General features: G+C 38.4%; 1 protein-coding gene across 1 annotated transcript; it reads left to right on the top strand.

The window, feature by feature from the left end:
• Positions 1-1,212: 1,212 nt before the first annotated feature.
• Positions 1,213-15,959, top strand: LOC146565979 (adhesion G protein-coupled receptor G4-like). Its single transcript, XM_085287977.1, has 30 exons — positions 1,213-1,331; positions 1,444-1,681; positions 2,148-2,432; positions 3,754-3,851; positions 4,225-4,286; positions 4,432-4,477; positions 4,654-4,682; positions 4,962-5,116; positions 5,949-6,155; positions 6,243-6,316; positions 6,455-6,522; positions 6,629-6,665; positions 6,761-6,783; positions 6,992-7,152; positions 7,240-7,369; positions 8,246-8,346; positions 8,496-8,700; positions 8,783-8,948; positions 9,630-9,776; positions 9,873-10,007; positions 10,100-10,136; positions 10,223-10,326; positions 11,258-11,379; positions 11,686-11,954; positions 12,553-12,670; positions 13,137-13,215; positions 13,797-13,998; positions 14,697-14,798; positions 15,070-15,234; positions 15,760-15,959. The coding sequence occupies exons 2-30, from the start codon at positions 1,474-1,476 to the stop codon at positions 15,879-15,881; spliced, it is 3,657 nt and encodes a 1,218-aa protein (XP_085144103.1). The 5' UTR covers positions 1,213-1,331; positions 1,444-1,473; the 3' UTR covers positions 15,882-15,959.
• The last annotated feature ends 2,137 nt before the right edge of the window (positions 15,960-18,096 follow it).

The raw sequence follows: 18,096 nt of genomic DNA on the forward strand, positions 1-18,096 counted from the left end.
GGGTTAAATTCAATGTTAACAAAAGCATTGACTTAACTTTGAGGAATTTTTATACAGTCCCCCATTTTCAGATGTTCAAAGGTAAGTGGACTCACAGAATTTTAAGGGTTATAAAGGTTGATTTTTTTTTTAGAGCTGTGCCAGCTCTTTTAGATGTTTTCTATCTTTTGAGTCTAAAGTATGAAAAAGGGCTTCTTGAAGATGTCTCTTGGACTGGTAGATCCACCCAACCCCTCATCGAGTGTTCTTTACTTTGTTAGATGTTTTAAGGCTGTTTTTCTTAACCATGGAAATAATTCAATTTTCATTGCTTTTTGTGGTCTTTCTGGCTTTTTGTTGTTGGTGAGTTGGTTGGTGCATGCAAGCTTTGTAAGAATGAGGCAGATTGCTGATTACTACTAAAGTTTTTGCTGTCTCTCTGACCGGGTTGTTTTGCCTTTTCAGCCCAATAATGGAGTTTCACTGAAAAGCCTGGAATAAACTCCACTCTTTTTGCTGCTTAATAACCAGAGAACAGAACCTCCCTGCCAGTCAATTGTCCAATTAATTATGAACCTCTAAAAATGGGACATTATGCATAAAACAGTTCAAACACTTCAATAATATAGTAATTATTTAATTCAGATGAAAAATTTAAAACATATTTCGTTTCAACAGACAAACAAACCAAAGAAAAAACCCAACCCTGTTTAAATATGAACATAATTGAGGTTTCCCAACACACTGCGACAACTCTCAGTTTTAACTAAAACTGAAAAAGGATCAAACTCAATGCAGAAGCTGAATTAAGTGTCTTAATTACTTGAAAACCAGACTGTACACACTCCTTTCAGGAATGAAAAATGTTCTTTTTTCATATAATACCCAGCAAAACCAGTTAAGAAGCTCCAAAAGTGATTTGCTTCCACAACAATGTATGGTGAAAATCTACCAGTGGATCTATCAACATCCACTGCTCATTTCCAACCAAAATACACAACAAAGTCTGGACATTGTCCAATGATCAGGAAATCCATCCAGAAAGACAGTCTCAAGATCTCATAAATAAATTAGAATACATGATCAATAAACAGCATTCAGTATTGTAATAGGAAAGTTATGTAACGTCCAGAAGGTTCTGAAGGTAAAACCTTCTCCCTTTGTTCAGATTTCCTGCTGTGGAAGCACTTTTTTTATAAAAACGATGTATTTTTCTCTCAGTGCCTAGGTTCAGTCTATGGGGGGAAGTGGCTAATTTCACTGCAGGATGCAGCCACTGGACACTAAAGCATCAGATCACCATCCCCCCCCTGCAAGAGCTCACAGTCTGCTTCTACCTGAATCTAGAGAAGGTACTGATGATAAATGTCCTGCAGTTATAACTGGTTTAACTGTCACAGGGATATTTTTAAAGGTGCCGAACAGTTAAAGAAATGAAATCTCACTAACTCCAAACATGTCTAGACCATAGGTTCCTCACCGTGGACCGCCTTTATGTACCGACATCCAAAGGCACAGTATGCTGAGCTGGGGCTGGGGTTTAAGGCGGGTCATTTAGTGGTCTGGTTGTTTGGCGTGGAGTGGAGGACCCAGAAGATCGTCCTCCTTGAGTCACAGTGGTACCCACTATGCCTGACCTGGTCACATACGAAAGACAGACCTGCCCTATACCTTAAAGGGACCCTGCTGAACCTCACGGCAGGTGGGTTTCCTCTCATCGTGTGTTCTTTAAAAGCCTAATTTTATTCTGGGATTAGAAATAAAGATTGGTGAAGAAATAAAGATGTTTTTTAGAAATGGCTTTTGGGATCTAGAAGTCTGATCCTCTCAGTTTTCTCCTGTAACTGATTCTGATTTTCCTACACAGGCTGTCAGGCAATACTGAATGCAGGTGCTCCTTTTCAGTCTATTATCTAAAAATTGTCTGGCTGGAACATCTCAATGATTTATATATTGATAACACGGTTGCATCAAGTGATAATCTGCTTACAAGGGTCACTATCAAGAGTTATAGCCGTCTTGTGTTTTTGCTCATGACGTCTTAAATGAATCTGGGCTACAGCTACATTCCCTGTTTAGAAAATGATATGGAAAACCTGCCTTGGCTGTTTCAGTGATTTTTTTAGTCTTTCCTTGACCACCTTTTGTATGCCTTCCCTCTCTCACAGTCCTCTATGGAGCTGCTTCTTCTGCCTCCTCTTCGTGCTCCACACTGGCCCCCAATGGATCGCTCACTCTGGGATCAGGACATTTCATTGTAAACGGCAACATAAAGATCATTCCTATATCCCGTGTGTCGGGAAAACTCTCTCTGTTTCGGATGTGGGGGAGAGAACGCAGCAGCAAGGAAGTGGCATCAATGAACTGTACAGAGGGGGATGTTGTGAAGTGGGAGAGAAACAACTGGGACACTCAGATCTGTGCTCCACTACAAGATTGCAGCCTGAATTGCAGTGAGCATGCAACTTACAAACCCTGAATACTTTCACTTGAAACCTTTGCCGTTATCATCTGATTTTATTTTACTGCAGTAAATGCCACATTCATCAAGCTTTTTCCAGCCTCAGCGATAGTTTGTTGGCTGTCTGTGGTGTATCCCCTCACATTAAATACTCACCACCTGTCTATTTGGCAGTTAAGTAAATGTAAAAACAAATTCATAATCAATTAGATGAAAATTCGAAGCATTAATCAAGCAGCTTGTTTCATCTCTACAAAACTGGAACAGTCTACAGTTTCAATAAGATGATAAATGTTGACACTTTTACTTGTTAATGATTCAAATTTCTTGGCTACTAAATGCAGGAATTTTATGAAAAAAAAACATTCCAGTTTTTCTCAGAAATATGGAAGAAGTCAGAACTCATGACCCCCAAAGATTTTTTTCTTTTACTGGCCCTAATCCTCTTTCATAGCACTATAGAGCTTAGTTTACATAAGAAAATTCCTTTCACACAGTCTGTTCAGCCATATGAAAAACGCAGTATTAGTTCCACGTGAATCTTTCCCTCTAGCTGAAAGCGCTGCTCCAGTTTTAGGTCAGTGCAGATAGGAAAAAATACAGTTTGATCTTTTCTTCATATCGTAATACAAAATATATAGTTTATGACAGTGGTTCTCAACCTATGGGGCAGGTCGCAGTCGTGGGGCAGGGAGACACACCAGGTGGCTGCTGGTGAAACTAAGCTGAATAAATGTATTTTTTTAGGAAAAATAAAAATGCTGATGCTTTTACACAGACTTTCAATTAAGTCAAGTCCGACTTGGATCCTTTTAATTGTTAATGATTGATGGAAACGGTGGGCTGTAAAGTCATTTTACTCTGCAGGCTTCTGAGATTTGAGAGCTACTGGTTTATAATAATAAGCAGCCATTATTAAATAGAGGCAGAGTGATGTGGGGATTTTTAAGACTGATACCAATATTTAGTGATTCAATAATCCAATATATCGACTGATACTTTTTTCTTTATTCAGACAAAAAAAACCCCAGAGTTTTCTCAGCATTTGTTATCTGTAGTTATTTATGAGTCCTCACTAAGATAATATGACAATTTCTCCCTTCTCTCCTTTACTTTCAAGCCCAGCCCAGTGGTATATTGGTCAGGTTCAAATATTTATAAGATAAAGAAAAAAATCTGTCAAACTGTAAAAAATACATATATATATAAATATATACACACTGAAGTAGGCTTGAAAGTTATCACTCTTGTTTTTTTATGGTCTTAAATGAAATCTACAAACATTTAATGCAGTTTTATGTTCTCTTTGGCAGCATGGTCCATTTACCAAGTGAAACTGATAATTACTATTATTCGTCAGGATGAGAACAAAACTGAGATCTACACAGCCAGAGACATCGCACACCAATGGGTAAAACAAACAAAAACTTAAAAAAAAAAGGTTTATTCATCTATTTTTAAATTCTTGAAAAACTGTTATAAGAATAATTATTTTTATTACCTCTACCAATGAGTTCATGTCATTTATTCCATTTTTTAAAATATATATTCTGAAGAGAAATTCACAGACTCAATCCAGATATTGTTTTGGATCCAGGAATTTTGTGCGTGCTGTGGCGGGAATTTGTGTAGGGTCAGACTTCTCGTCATTTATTTCTCTGAAAAATTCCAGACCCTGCTGCTTTGGACTTCATTATACTGTGCAGGCTTTACTTTACATTTATTCAGCAGCAGTAAATCTCAGCGGCTATAACACTGCCTTCTGCTCTTTGTTGTTCCTGCAGCTCAGACAGGAGCTGCCGAGCGACATCTATTTACACATAGTATCTGTGTTTGAACTATCCAGGTAGGAGATGATTTACATTTGCAATAAAATTCATTTGAATCTCACTGTGTGTCACACAATTAAATCTTGTTTTATAGTACATGTCAGAGGGGAGGAACAAATGGGCCATAAGGTTACTGAGTTTCTTTGATTTTCTTATTTTCAGATCCAATACAGAAGACCTCGTAAAAACACCATATGAAGACCAGCTGGTAAGAACATCAGAGCTCAACTGATGCATCAGGTTGATGTATGTATGAGGGGATGTTATCTTAATGCAAATATAGCTGTGTCTGTTTGGCCAGTAGGACAGTAGGAGTGTAAGACCTGGACAGCATCTTTATCAGCATCTTGTTTCATACGTATTAAATGTTCTTCTATTCTTCAGATGCGGTTCAGTCCCTCCAGTGTCAACAGGTAATATGGTAGAGAGTTACAGTTCCCAGAATATTGTGTGATTTCTATCTGACTTTTTTTTTTTTTTTTAATGTACAGACATGTTTCTTTCATTTGTATATAAAACAAAACAAAAAATTTTTGTAATCTGGGAAAAACATTCATCTTAATAGAAAAAAACCTTGGTTGGGCTTTAACTTTGGTTAAAGAGCCCAAAATAATCGAAATACCTGAAAAGCATTGTTGTAGAAGAGAATAAGAACGTGGTATCTAAAGCATGACTTTGTGTCTTCCTTGTAGTTTTCGCTGCAACGTATATGTGAATGTCATCCCTGCTGTGGATGTGGCAGATGTGCAGTCTCTAATAGCCACGAGGCTTAAAAATCCCTACAGCGACCCCAGTGGTTTGTTACAGCTGTGGGCTGATGCAGAAAACATACACACCACACCTGTCGGTAGGAAACAATTCTCAACAGAAACTGATAATAGTTAATAAAAACTAATTATAGTTCTTATTCGTACATAATAACCAAAAAACTTTATATTTTTTATAATCTCATTTGGCTTTCATAACAGTTTCTTCCTGGTCTTGCCTTGTTTTTTTAAATTTGGTATTTTTCAAAAGTCTCTTTTGTTGCAAATAGTTTTTAATAGTTTTCTTTCCAGAAACTTGCTTTGGATGAAACGTTTGTGTGATCTTTATTTGAATCCAATAAATCCCAAGTTTTCCATTAGTTTCAGTATTTCAGATTCTGTTTTCTTGGTCGAATAATCTCTGCAAAGCTTTGCAGTAGCTTTAGGTCATTACCTTGGTATATGCACCAACAAGCAATCAGTTTAAGTTTGCAAGTTTTTAATGTTCTCCAGCTTTTCTGCAGACACAGAGGAGGAATATCAAACTGAATTCACATTTATATTCCCAAATTTTAATTGACAAACTGGACTTTCTTGAGTGCATAACGTTCAATCACAAAAATTAATTTATCTAATTAGTAATGAAATAAATGAAATTTTAAGGGTGTTTTTATATTTATTTCCATTTTTATATATTTATCTATATTTTAACATGAACAAATATCATTTTGATTGAAGCGTTTGTGCATACATTTGGACTAACCGTTACAGAAACAACATTTTTGTAATAACAAATATTGTTCATTTAAAGTAGACGTGGCATAAACTGTTCATTGTGTGTTGGTCTAACCAATTAATAAGCACTGTACGTGTGCGGTCTTGTGAAGTATTTGCAGAAAAACTCATTGTGGGTCTCTGACATGCATCTTCCAGATGGTTTCTTAGTTGAAACCAGCAGCTCCAGTACAATGACACAGCCTTCTCCGGTGACAAATATTACCTCTACAACCACAATACCATCCTCCACACCCTTTTCTACCACCGAATTTAGACCCCCAACCACAAGCATCATCACAAGTACAAGTTCTACTACCGTAGCCACGCCCATGACCATTGCCACAAACCCTGAAAATGTCTCCGGTCAGTTTCACAACTGCATGTACGGTTCATCTGACATCATAAATTACTTGGTGAAAACTTTCTGATCTGTCTCAATTTCCTTTGCAGAACTGTATTTTCAGGTTAAGGTGAACGTGTCCATAACAGGCGGCTGTGACTCAGAACAGATCCTTAGGTCCTGGGTAAGTCTTACAGAACACCCAAGCTCTTATTTTAAGATACAGGAAACTATTTTTCCTTCACCTGGTTAAATATAGGGGTGTAAAATCCTGACAGCAGAAGTAATGCAGTAAAAATGAATGCTAACTTCCTCTTCACAGCTCAACAATAGCCTACCAAACAACTTGATGACAGTGCTTGAATTTCAGCTGGTCCCCAAAGCTCAAAGGTAGAGTACCACACATCAACTCACCCAGTTCCAGAAATATGTCACATTCTGATGAACGCAAAGGTCTTTCAATTTGAACAACTTAAGTTACTGATCTCACTTCCAGAAATCATCCTAAGCTGCAGTCAGAATACCCTACCAGAGTAAGTAAGCATAAAAAATATGTCAGTGACTTCTTAAACCAAAAGGCTGTTTCTCCCCTGAAAGCTTCATCTTCATCCTTTTTACTCTTTCCCAGGTATTAGCAGACACAGTTTCAAGGTAAGCTTTGTGTGTCTCCGTACAATTTTATTTAGAACTGATTACAATAAACAAAAAATTTGAAATTCTGCCTGGAGGAGGAGGAAACTGGCTGCTACGTTGTTCATTTTTATTTGCCTTTACGCAGATAATATTAAAAAAGTATAACATCATGATGTTATATTTGCTATGTACATGAGCGCATTGTCATTCTGCAAACCATATTTAGCTCTGTTACTTCCAGAAGAGAGAGCTGTATTTTCCAGGTCCAAGTCATGATGCAGTCAGACATACATGAAATCGAAGAGAAGATACGAAACATACTGCTGACACCTTATAATCAGGGGTCCATCTCCATACTCACTGAGGACATAGAGATAAGCCAGATATGTGAGTTAAAAAAAAAAAGGGGGGGGGGGACCCAGCCCTGAAAATCTTCTCATTTTGATCTCTTTCTCAAACATCTCACTGTTCCAGTGTCGTTTAAGTGCAATGCAGAAATGCGCCAAACCCTGAAAGGCCTGTTTGTGTGGCCTGAAACTTCAGGAGGAGAAACTGCCAATCAAACGTGCCCAAAGAACCCGGACCACCACGCCACTCGACACTGGTGAGAGCTCGGACTGTTAATCATTTTTCATTTGTAGTCCAAGTGAAACATCTCACAAAATATGTGATTAAATGGCAACAGGTCAGTGACATGGTTGAGTTTAAAAGCAGCATAGTGTGAAAGACTGCTGGGCAACTCGCTGCAATGAATCTGTGGGTTTCGTCATCTATGTAGGTGACTTTTTTAAAAGCTTAGAATTATCAGGGCTGCTGGATTTGTCTACTCAACAATATAAACCTTTACTAGTGAAAAAACATTAAAAAAATTACTGGGCTTCATCCTCTTGATGCCCTGGATATCTGCAGCTAAAGTAATGGAAATCAATCCAGCAGTAAAGATTTATTAGACCAAGACTGCTAAAGTACACATGCTCTGACATTTGTCCTCATGTTTACAGTTGAAGTGTGCTGTGTGTTTTATGTATTTGGCTGGCTGATAAATTTAACACATGGATACGTCTGAGTATTAATCACATCCGTTGGTATACATTTATATGGCTTTACTGCTGTTCTAAAGACTGCGTGTTGACTCAGTGTCACAACACTCAGTGATGGCTCTGCTGTAAATGCATTAATCAAGACCTCAGTGTGACTAATGAGAGGTTAAATGATCGGTAATTCTCAGAATCAAAATGGCTCACAGCTGTGTGAGGTCTCACATAATGTCACCAATCCATCCAATTAACCTCATTTCTGTTGTTGGGTAGTTAGCCGATGCCATTTATTTTCCAGTAAGAGTGCGGCTAGCAAATGTTGATATGCAACATGCTGAGGTGGCAGTATAACCAGATGATGAAAATTTTAAAAAAAGGTTAAAGGTTTTACTCTCTGCAGATTTTTTTATGCATTCTCCCTCTGTCCACCTTCTGTTTGACAGTAAAGGCAAGCTCAATACCCATTGGATGGCTCCAGAGCTGGAAGACTGTGGTCCAGTGGTGGAGACCATCCCTGACCTGTACCATGTCAGCGTAACTGCCGGTCAGTCACAGACTTTTTTCCCAGCTCTAAAATTACCCAAACATCTGTATTTACAACATAAACCCTGTTACATATTAGACATGTGCTGTGTTACAAGTTAGAATGGGATAAAAATGCCTGTTTCACAAGTTGTGCCATTTAACTTCCAGATAGTGCTCAGGATGTGGTAGATATGATTGAAGTCTTACTGAGTAACCACTCCACACTCAACTATGACGAACTGACGATAGTCCTCAACAAGCTGCAGGACATCATTAACGTCAGTGTGGTCACACCAGAGCTGGGCCAAGCTCTTCTCAACATTATTTCAAACATACTGAAATCTGAGAGCAACCTGGTGCCTTTTACTAACAAGTAAGGAATGAATGCAGAACGAGAAATAAACTTTTCCAACAATCTGATGTGGGGACACTAAAATCTTCTGTTTTCTCTCCAGCATCCTGAATATTACAGAAGCAATGGGAGACAGGATAGTGGGTTATGAGGGTTCCTCCACCCTGGTCGCTCCAGCCATCGGCATCGCAGTGGTGGATGTAGTTCCTGGAGAGTTTAACAGTTTAATGATTGGAGTGGCGTCTGATGCTACTGGCAAAAAACCCGAGGTCGGCAAAATTTCTCTGTAAATTTTCTTCCTCATTCTGTTGCTCGCTTCGAACTTCAGCAGGTCTACTCGACTATGTCTACAAGGCTGCTGCCATGTGATTGGCTGATTTAATATTTTGTCATTTGCCCCATCTCTCTCCCCTCGCTCCATCTCAGCAGCTTGCTTCCTCTTCCTGAGCCTGGTTCTGCTGGAGGTCTCTTCCTGTTAAAAGGGAGTTTTTCCTTCCCAATGTTGCCAAGTGCTTGTTCATAGGGCAGTCCTGTGCTTGTTGGGGTTCCTCTCTAATATTGTAGGGTCTTTATGTTATAATATAAAGTGCCTACAGGCCACTGTTGTTGTCAACTGGAACTATATAAATAAAACTGAATGTCTGCATTAAGAAGCAGGTGAACAGGTGTTACAAAAGGTTTCCACATGTGGAATAAAACATGCTACTTTGAACCAATAAATGTAGGCTTTTCTACAGTCATTGCTTTGAACAGTGCTGTTTGCAGCAGCTTGAAACTGACACTAAACATTGTCTTTCTTGGCGATATTTAAGCAAACATACAGATGAGTCTGTACTTACCGCATTAATGCTGCTCAAATTGTCTGCAGTGCATCTCAGAAATCAACGGTGCTGTTAGCTGAAACATGTTGCCTGAGCTTTAAAAAGAATTAAGAAAATTTGTCTTTATAGATTTTTATCAACAGGTATCCCCTCAACAGCACACTGGCTTTCATCTCCCTCCCATCTGCCCTGCAGCACTGCTTCCCCCAACAAGCCCCAAATCAGACCCGACCGAGAATCCAGTTTCAGTTCTACGCCATCGCGTCGCTCTTTAAGGTGGTATTTTCTATGAAGCCACTTCTTTGTGAAGAATTGCTCCTAGATGCTTATTAGTGAAACATGTTATTCATATGTACTGTGTTTTAACTTCAGGGGAGACAAATAGATCAGACCCTCAACACTTTTGTGGTGGCAGCCAGTGTGACCAACGCCAGCTATCCAATCAAAGACCTGGAAGAAGATATTGAAGTCACACTCCAACATCTTATACCAAACACAGTAGGAGAGGTTGTTCTATCAATATACACTGCGTGTAATGAAAGCACCTTTAATCAATGAATGCATTAATGTTTCTTTTGTCTCTGATTAAGCCTTACAAGCAGGTCGAGTGTGTGTACTGGAACTTCAATAAAAACAGTACGTCCTGATCTCAGTCCTGTTCTTCCAAATCAAATCAACTCTGGAAGAAGCGGGCCACATTAAACATTACTCTTCTCATGCAGATGGACAAGGAGACTGGGACAATTATGGATGTCGGAAATACAACAGCAGCCCTTACTACACAACCTGCCTGTGTGATCATCTCACACACTTTGGAGTTCTTCTGGTACAAACTACTACTTTAATATTGTTTTTCTGTTTCCTAAAAAGCACATTTTGGCAGAGCACTTTAAAGTTTTGGTAACAGCAGCAACAATACACACACTACTAATTATGTTTTTCTTTTTCTTGTATCAAACTGAATTGCAGTGGTGTCAATATGCTTTGACCAGGCTTAACCAGCAGAGGGCACTAAAGGAATAATATTTAAAAATAAACTACTGCAAAGAAAAGTTTGAAACAGTTCATTATGTTCGAGTAACTCCCGACAACATATACTGTAATGGGATTGCTGTTTTGCAACAATTGCACCATTATTAATAATAATAAATATGAGAAATGCCTCCTGGGCTATTCAGTACCAAGAACGCCAAAATTAAATGAATAAATTCATCATTAAATAATTAAACGTGTCTGTAATTAATTAAAAATTGAAATAAATACATAATGTATTGAATCTATAATTAATTTCTAATACATTTTATTTAAAAAGATTTACTTATTTCGCTAATTATTCCATGGTTTCTGTGGTGCAGACCAGTGTCCCTTATTCATTACTCTGTAGGCTGAAAGCCACAGAGTAATGAATGCCTACCGAAGAGGATTTTTTTAACCACTTTAAATTATTTGATTAACAAGTTGTTTCCTTTACATAAATTAATGTCAGATTTTTTCCCCTATATAATTAAACACAATAAAAATACATAAAACCCCATTCCTATACTTTATCACTGAGCTATGATGAAACTAATTTTACTATAAGTGCTAGAGATAGTAAAAGTGTTTCAGTGTAGTAGTGGTTAGACAGATGCTGGGCTTTATGCAAGTTTACATATAGTAAACTTGCATATAGGAACAGTTAGGAACAGGATCAGCCAAGAGCTAATAATGCACACTGGAAAATACAGCCCTGTAACCAAACGTCTCCATGTCTCCAGGATGTCGCCAGGACTCAGTTGGACCCTGCTAATGAGCAGATCCTGACCATTATCACCTATCTTGGTTGTGGAGTCTCGTCACTCTTCTTGGGAATTACCGTTCTCACGTACACGGCTTTCGAGTAAGCGTTTTCTGCTTACATGCAGCACAGATCTGTGGGTGCTACTACAGGCCTGTCAACACCAATTCAAATGTATGAGGAAAACTATTGTTTTAAGTGAGGCACACATTGTTTTCAGTGTTAGAAAACAGCAAAGGATATGCTGAAGTTTCACTGTCATGGTGGTATTTTAATGCATGCATTTCTCAGGTTTGTTGAGTTTACTTCACTGCTAAAGGTTTTTCTGTACGTGTATCTACATGTAGCACAAAAGTATCATAGTACCTAACCTCTCGACTTTCTCCACGATGTCTATATCTCTCTTAGAAAGCTTCGTAGAGACTACCCCTCTCAGATTCTCATCAACCTCTCTCTGGCCCTGCTGGGCTTGAATCTGGTGTTTCTGGTCAACTCCTGGCTGTCCTCCTGGGGTCTGTACCCTCTCTGCGTGGCTGTGGCCTCCACCCTGCACTACTTCCTGCTTGCATCATTCACCTGGATGGGATTAGAGGCCGTTAACATGTACTTTGCCCTTGTTAAAGTATTCAACGCCTACGTGCCCTCTTATATGCTCAAGTTTTGTTTTCTGGGATGGGGTGAGTCACATTTTTGCATGACTGAATTTTAGTTAATGGCAACACAGAAAACATTATTACTTATATGGTGTGATGACAGCTCATAAAAATCTCTAATGGGACGTATTATGCTCATTTCCAGGTCCATCTCTAGATCGTTAGACTCTAGCAGAGATGCTCTGCATGAGTCATGGTTCCAAAATAATCTTTATCATATACTGGGCCCCAGTGCAGAGTATTAAACCATTTTGCTCCTCTCCCTTTAGGTCACCTTCTGATTGGCTGCATCTCACAAAATCAAAATTTAAACAGCAGATGGAGGGAACTGGGCCATATTAATGATTTCCCCTCTTTCTGAAATCATAAAGAGAATAAACTGCCTGACAAGGAGCTTTTTGAGCAGTGTGACACCTAAAGTATAGCCTCACAGCGATTACTTAAGAGTTTGGGTATTTTTAATATGATCATCAACAATTCTAAAAGTGCATTACATTAGACAGCTATTTTTATATAACAAAAAGGGTTAATTTTAAAAGCAATTATATTTTCTGTTTGTTTTTCTGAGGGTATGACATTGTAAGTACATACATACTTGTATGTATTTGAAATCTCCATCCAGGGCTTCCTCTGGTGATTTGCATCCTGGTGCTCATCGTGAACAAAGAGGCCTACGGCAGTCACATCTACACAGACACTTCTTCTTCTACCTTACAGCTGCTGGACAACTCTGATAACTTGTGAGTTTTGGATTCATCTTTTATTCATTTTTCATATCTTGATACATACTTGATGATCTGAAGAGAGTTGAAGGTTTCATTCAGCTTTCACATAGATATAGATTCTTTAGATATAGAGAGAGATTCTATCTCTTAGCTGGAAAAAAATGAATATCACAACATATTTTCTCCAATTACAAAAGCAAATCCATGATGTAAAACCACAAATCTTCAAAAATAGATAAAACCATTTCCTTCACATTTTATTTTCAGCCAGATCAAGCTGATCTGATGTCATATTGGAAGTCATGTAACATGGTATTACACTCTCGGGCTATCCAAACACATGATTCAAGAATGATAAGTCAGTAAGATGTTTTCATTAGTTGCAGAAGGTTCAAATACGACCACACTGATCATTCATCGTGTTCACTGATCTCGTCTACTAATGCCTCGTCTGTCTTTTTCCTGTTTGTCACCCTCCCAGCTGCTGGCTCCAGGACGATGTGACATTTTATGTGTCTGTGGTTGCCTACGCTGTGTTCATCTTTCTCTTCAACACCGGGGTAAATCATTTCACATTTCATTAAAGATTTTACTTGTCAGATTGTTATGTGTTCTCCTTATTCCTTTTAAATTCAACATGGGTACGCTGTGATCAAAGAGGAATGGAGATGGTGAGAAATAATGCTCAAGCAACTTGTGGCGTTTGAATGATGCTCAGATGGTACGAAGTGGCCCAAAGTGTGCCTAGAAAATATTCCCAACACCCTTACACCACCAGCAGCCTGAACTGTTGATATAACGCAGGATGGATCCATGCTTTAATGTTGTTTATACCAAATTATGATAATCAGAACTGATCATCAGAAATCTTCATTCTGATGCTCAGCCTGAATTTCCGCAGGTTGCCTTGACCATGTCTACATACCTAAATGCACTGAGCTGCTGCCATGTGATTGGCTGACTAGACATTTGCATTAATGAGCAGCTGAACAGTTTTATCTAACAAAGTGGCTGGTGGAGTTAGAAAAAAAACCCCTTCATATTAGACACATTCTTTATTACTGTGTAAATTTGCTTTTGACCCTTTTACCATGTGCCTGTAATCCAACCACTCTGAGGCTTCTTTTCAATCTCCTCTTAGGTTTTTGTGGTGGTTCTAATCCAGATTCGACGTATGCGAGCCAACAGCCCGGCGGGGACCAGGAGTGGAGTCATGCAGGACTTGAAAGGAGTTGCCAGTCTAACCTTGTTACTGGGGCTAACATGGACTCTTGGCTTCTTTGGCTGGGGGCCAGGCAGAATAGTTCTGCTGTATCTGTTCTCTGGACTCAACAGCCTGCAAGGTTGTCCTTTTGTACAGAGGCAGTTAATGAAAGCTCGATAACGTCCAGATAGAATTTTATTTTAAGTTTGAAAGTCATCAAGCTTATTTTTACCATATAAGTAACTGTTTAGCCTCAATCTGTTGAGGTTTTTTTGAATACTTAACGTCTCAGTCAGCCAAGTGTGTCTTTATTAGCTGACATGAACATCTGGCTGTGTTAGTTCTTCTTTTCAGTCAGTCAAAACAATTTTGAGAAGTAAGGATAGTGTAATATGCCAAAGATCAAACATTATAAACATGCACGGACTTGTAAAAAGATGGTGCTTTACTTTTAAGAAGACAACCTTTTGGGTGTTGTTGTGGATTTATTTATTGTGTGAAATTTTGCTAACCACGTGTGCAGTTTTCCACAACAACCCGCTTTGCAACTGGAGTTCAAAAGAAGCTCGGATGAGGGAAAAAAAAAAAAAAGATGAAAAGGAAGATTTCAAACAGCCAAATGATGCAACCATATCACAACAGCTTTCACCTCTACTGATCTCTCTTATAATACTTTCTTTTGTATATTAGAGTGAAGCAACCACCGCTGTTTACTTCTCTATATGAAATTATTCCAGAGAAAATTAGAAATACCTGTGCGAGGAACAAAGAGCTTCAAACCCAGATCTTATCTAATCTTGAGCTCACGACCTTTTCTTACTTTTCTATTTGCTGCAGGACTTTTCATATTCTTCTTCCACTGTTTAATGAAGGAGAATGTCAGGAAACAGTGGAGGATTCACCTCTGCTTTGGCCGTTTTCGACTTGAGGAGCACTCTGGTATGAGACCCACACGTAACACAGTGTGACCTCATCAATTCAGTTCAGTTACTTTTATGGCAACCTTTTTGTCGAGGCTCATAAAGTAGTACTGAAATTAGTACATGATACTGATACTATGCAAAGACTCGATCACACTCAATCTAACAAATCTGTTTGTTTTGTTTGGTGCTGTTAAAAGTTCAACTTATGGGGTAACTTGCAATGAAAGCAAAGCAGCAAACACTACTTTGGGCTTCACTTATATTACTTGTCTGCCACTGTTGTCCAGAATGGAGCAACTCTGCTTCGATTGGAGCTCAGGCAAAGCCCAAAACAAATCCTCCGGGAGCAATAAGACCATCAGTCGGCTCAACTAAGTCCTCCTCCACAGATAGCACGTCAGCTTCCTCCAACTACAGCCAGCGAGATTCATCCTGCAAGAGACCAGATCTGGGTGAGAAAACTAGGCACCACACGTCCTGACTAAACTCATAACTATGATTCGGTCAAGACATTTCAGTACACTTATCATGAGCAAGATAAATTAAGTACATGATGACATTTCAGCGAGACGTTCATTCTTCGGTGGACTTTCCTCTGTTGACATTAAACTTCCTTGGTTCTAATCTGTTATAAGACATTTAAGCTTACAATTAAAAGTTACAGTTCATCCTGTTTAGATTCAGGCTCCTTAAAGTAAAACGATGATCACCGATCACCGTTGCATTCAGCTGCCAAAATTCACACTGAAGGTCACTGCTTACATTAATGAGACTGCACTGACGTTAAGTAATTACCAGGCTTTGTAATTAAGCTGGTTTAGACAGAAGTAAAAGGACATGTCTGTTATTCCTTAAAAAGGTTTCCGTCAACCATCTGACAGCTCAATTTCAGTTTAAACTCCCAGGTATACATTCTTCTCACACACACAGGTTTTTCACACCTCTGAATTGCTCACAGATGTTTAATTATCTTGTAGGCCTTTTTATGAATTCGTTGGCGCTTCCTCAACCTCAGAGAAGCCCTTTGGGTCCGGGAGGTCCGCCTTCCTGCAGAGGGGTGAGCCCAACACCTGGCTGGAGGAATCACGTGCTTCACTAGCAAGAATAAAGAAGAGCGCAACACATTGACTACCACTAAAGATTTGTCTTAGTGTTTTTAGCCATGTAACATGAAACTGATCAGAAATTTTGCAAATATTTATTATTAAATAAATCAATAATGTCAACTGATTCAATGTTTAGCAACTACCACTAATACAGCACTGCTTCAACCTAATGCAGTTTTATCGTGTTTAATTATTGTAGCGATTTGTGTGTCTGCAGCATCAAACTGTGTGAATGACATGTTGTGTTTTTTTAAATTCTGAAACTTTCCAGAGTGGACATATTTTACAAAATGAAAGTTATTCCATGAGGATAAGCGTAAAAAAACAACGAAAAGAAAAAAAAAAAACCAAGACCCACAGTCAAGTTTCCACAGTCCCTTTCTTAACCAGCACGATACGGTACTTGCGGGTAACATTTAATGAGGCTGCCTGCTGATGATCTGTTACTCAGTCTAAGGACTGTGATGCTCTTCTGCTCTTGAGCAGTTGAGTACTGGTGCCTCTTTTTTTCCCTCCTTTGTGTTGTTCTGAGAATAAAGGCGAGCACAGCGTCGTACAAAATCTTTAGTTATTCAGCACTTTCCCACATTGACTAAATTATTAGAACCGTAACGGAGATATGCTTCAGAAAAAAGTTTGTTTATTTGAGACTATAACCCAACCCAAAGGCTGATACTGTACACACATAACAAGCCAGATAAATCAATGTTTTAACCAGCATAACCAATTTCTGCTGAGCAAATTATTTTTCTAATGATCGTTTTAAATGATATACATGTAGGTAACCCAGAATGTCACTGGACCACAGAAACAAAGTGTATTTAGTTATTCCATTAAAATCCTCAATAATTTAGAATAAATAAATGTCATTCAGAATTCTTCTCTGCTTAAATGTTATTTTAGATTAAAAAACATAAAACAAATATGCTTTTATTTCAGAATCAGGTCAACTGGAAAGTGATCCCAAAGTTTTAAGCAGCTGTTATATACCACAACTACACACAGTCTAAGCATAGTGTACTTTAATTCAGGATAACCACAGATGCAATCCATGCGATGTCAGACCAAATTAAACTGCAAGCATCGCTGCAGCTTCATTAGATATTGTTTTTCATGCAATTCTATTGTTTTTGTTTTTGCTAAATATTGTAAAAGAGCCTATAATTATGGAGACACGAGCAGTTGCATCAGTTCCAAGGAGGAGTTGGTTGCCAAGCAACTGGTGAGTAGAGCCATGGTGACAATGAACCGTGGTACCACACAGTTTGTGTAAGAAAAAAAAAAAAAGTATTAAATTTAAGATGACAGAAGTCTCACTGTGTTCATCTTTATCCTAATTTCTTTTGCCAGAAACTATTCTCAAACCAAACAACTCCACAACCATCCCTCAATCAGCTCACAGACGGAAAGATCATCACACTTTATTTTTTCGTGGCTGCGAGTGCCATTTTGCTTGTGTAAATTCTGACACCTTTGTTCTGATCAACATATGATGTTTCTGAATAATTAGTCTAATTATGGACGTCTCTGCTGCTCATTTTAGAGAGCCCATGGAAACAAGTGTTTTTAAACTAGCGCAGTCTCTGTATGCTTTAATCATGCAGCTGCCATTCTTTGAGACGGGCTTGTAGCAATGTGGAGTCACAACTTATCCATCTCCCAGCACGATGCGTGAGAGCTTACTAAGGATATTTTTGTTTTATATTGCCTGTCTCACCTTTGCATCTGCAAAAAAGCTGGTGACAGTTCTGTCACGCTTCACCTTTCACTTCAAGAATACAAGAGAGGTGTTGATTGAATTGACAGGTAAATTCTGAAGTTGTAGTTTTCGAGCTGTACAAGTTCCTGATTAATTAATACGCGTGCAAAACAACACAACGTTGTGCAATAGAAAGCATACAGAGAACATGTGTTAATATCTAACATTTAAAACTAAAGAAAACATTTATTTTTCTCCATTTTACTTCATCTTAAGTTACTATTAAACACAAGAGAACACATGGACCTCATTGCAGACCTTATTTTGGTTCTTCAGGTGCTGATTTTACTCTGACTGGACTTAGTTTGGCTACAAATGCACAAAAAAATAAATGAAATAATTCACATTTAAAAAAGGTCAAATGTTGAAAATAGTGAATGGCAGTAATATTAAATAAAAAACGCACACAGTTACCTTTTCATAACACGAGCTCTATAAAAGGAATTGTT

This window comes from Mchenga conophoros, linkage group LG10 (assembly GCF_057382185.1).
Source record: "Mchenga conophoros isolate Kocher_MC1m ecotype Shallow Benthic linkage group LG10, M_conophoros_male_GT1.1, whole genome shotgun sequence".
In the NCBI taxonomy this organism is placed as follows: Eukaryota; Metazoa; Chordata; class Actinopteri; order Cichliformes; family Cichlidae; genus Mchenga; species Mchenga conophoros.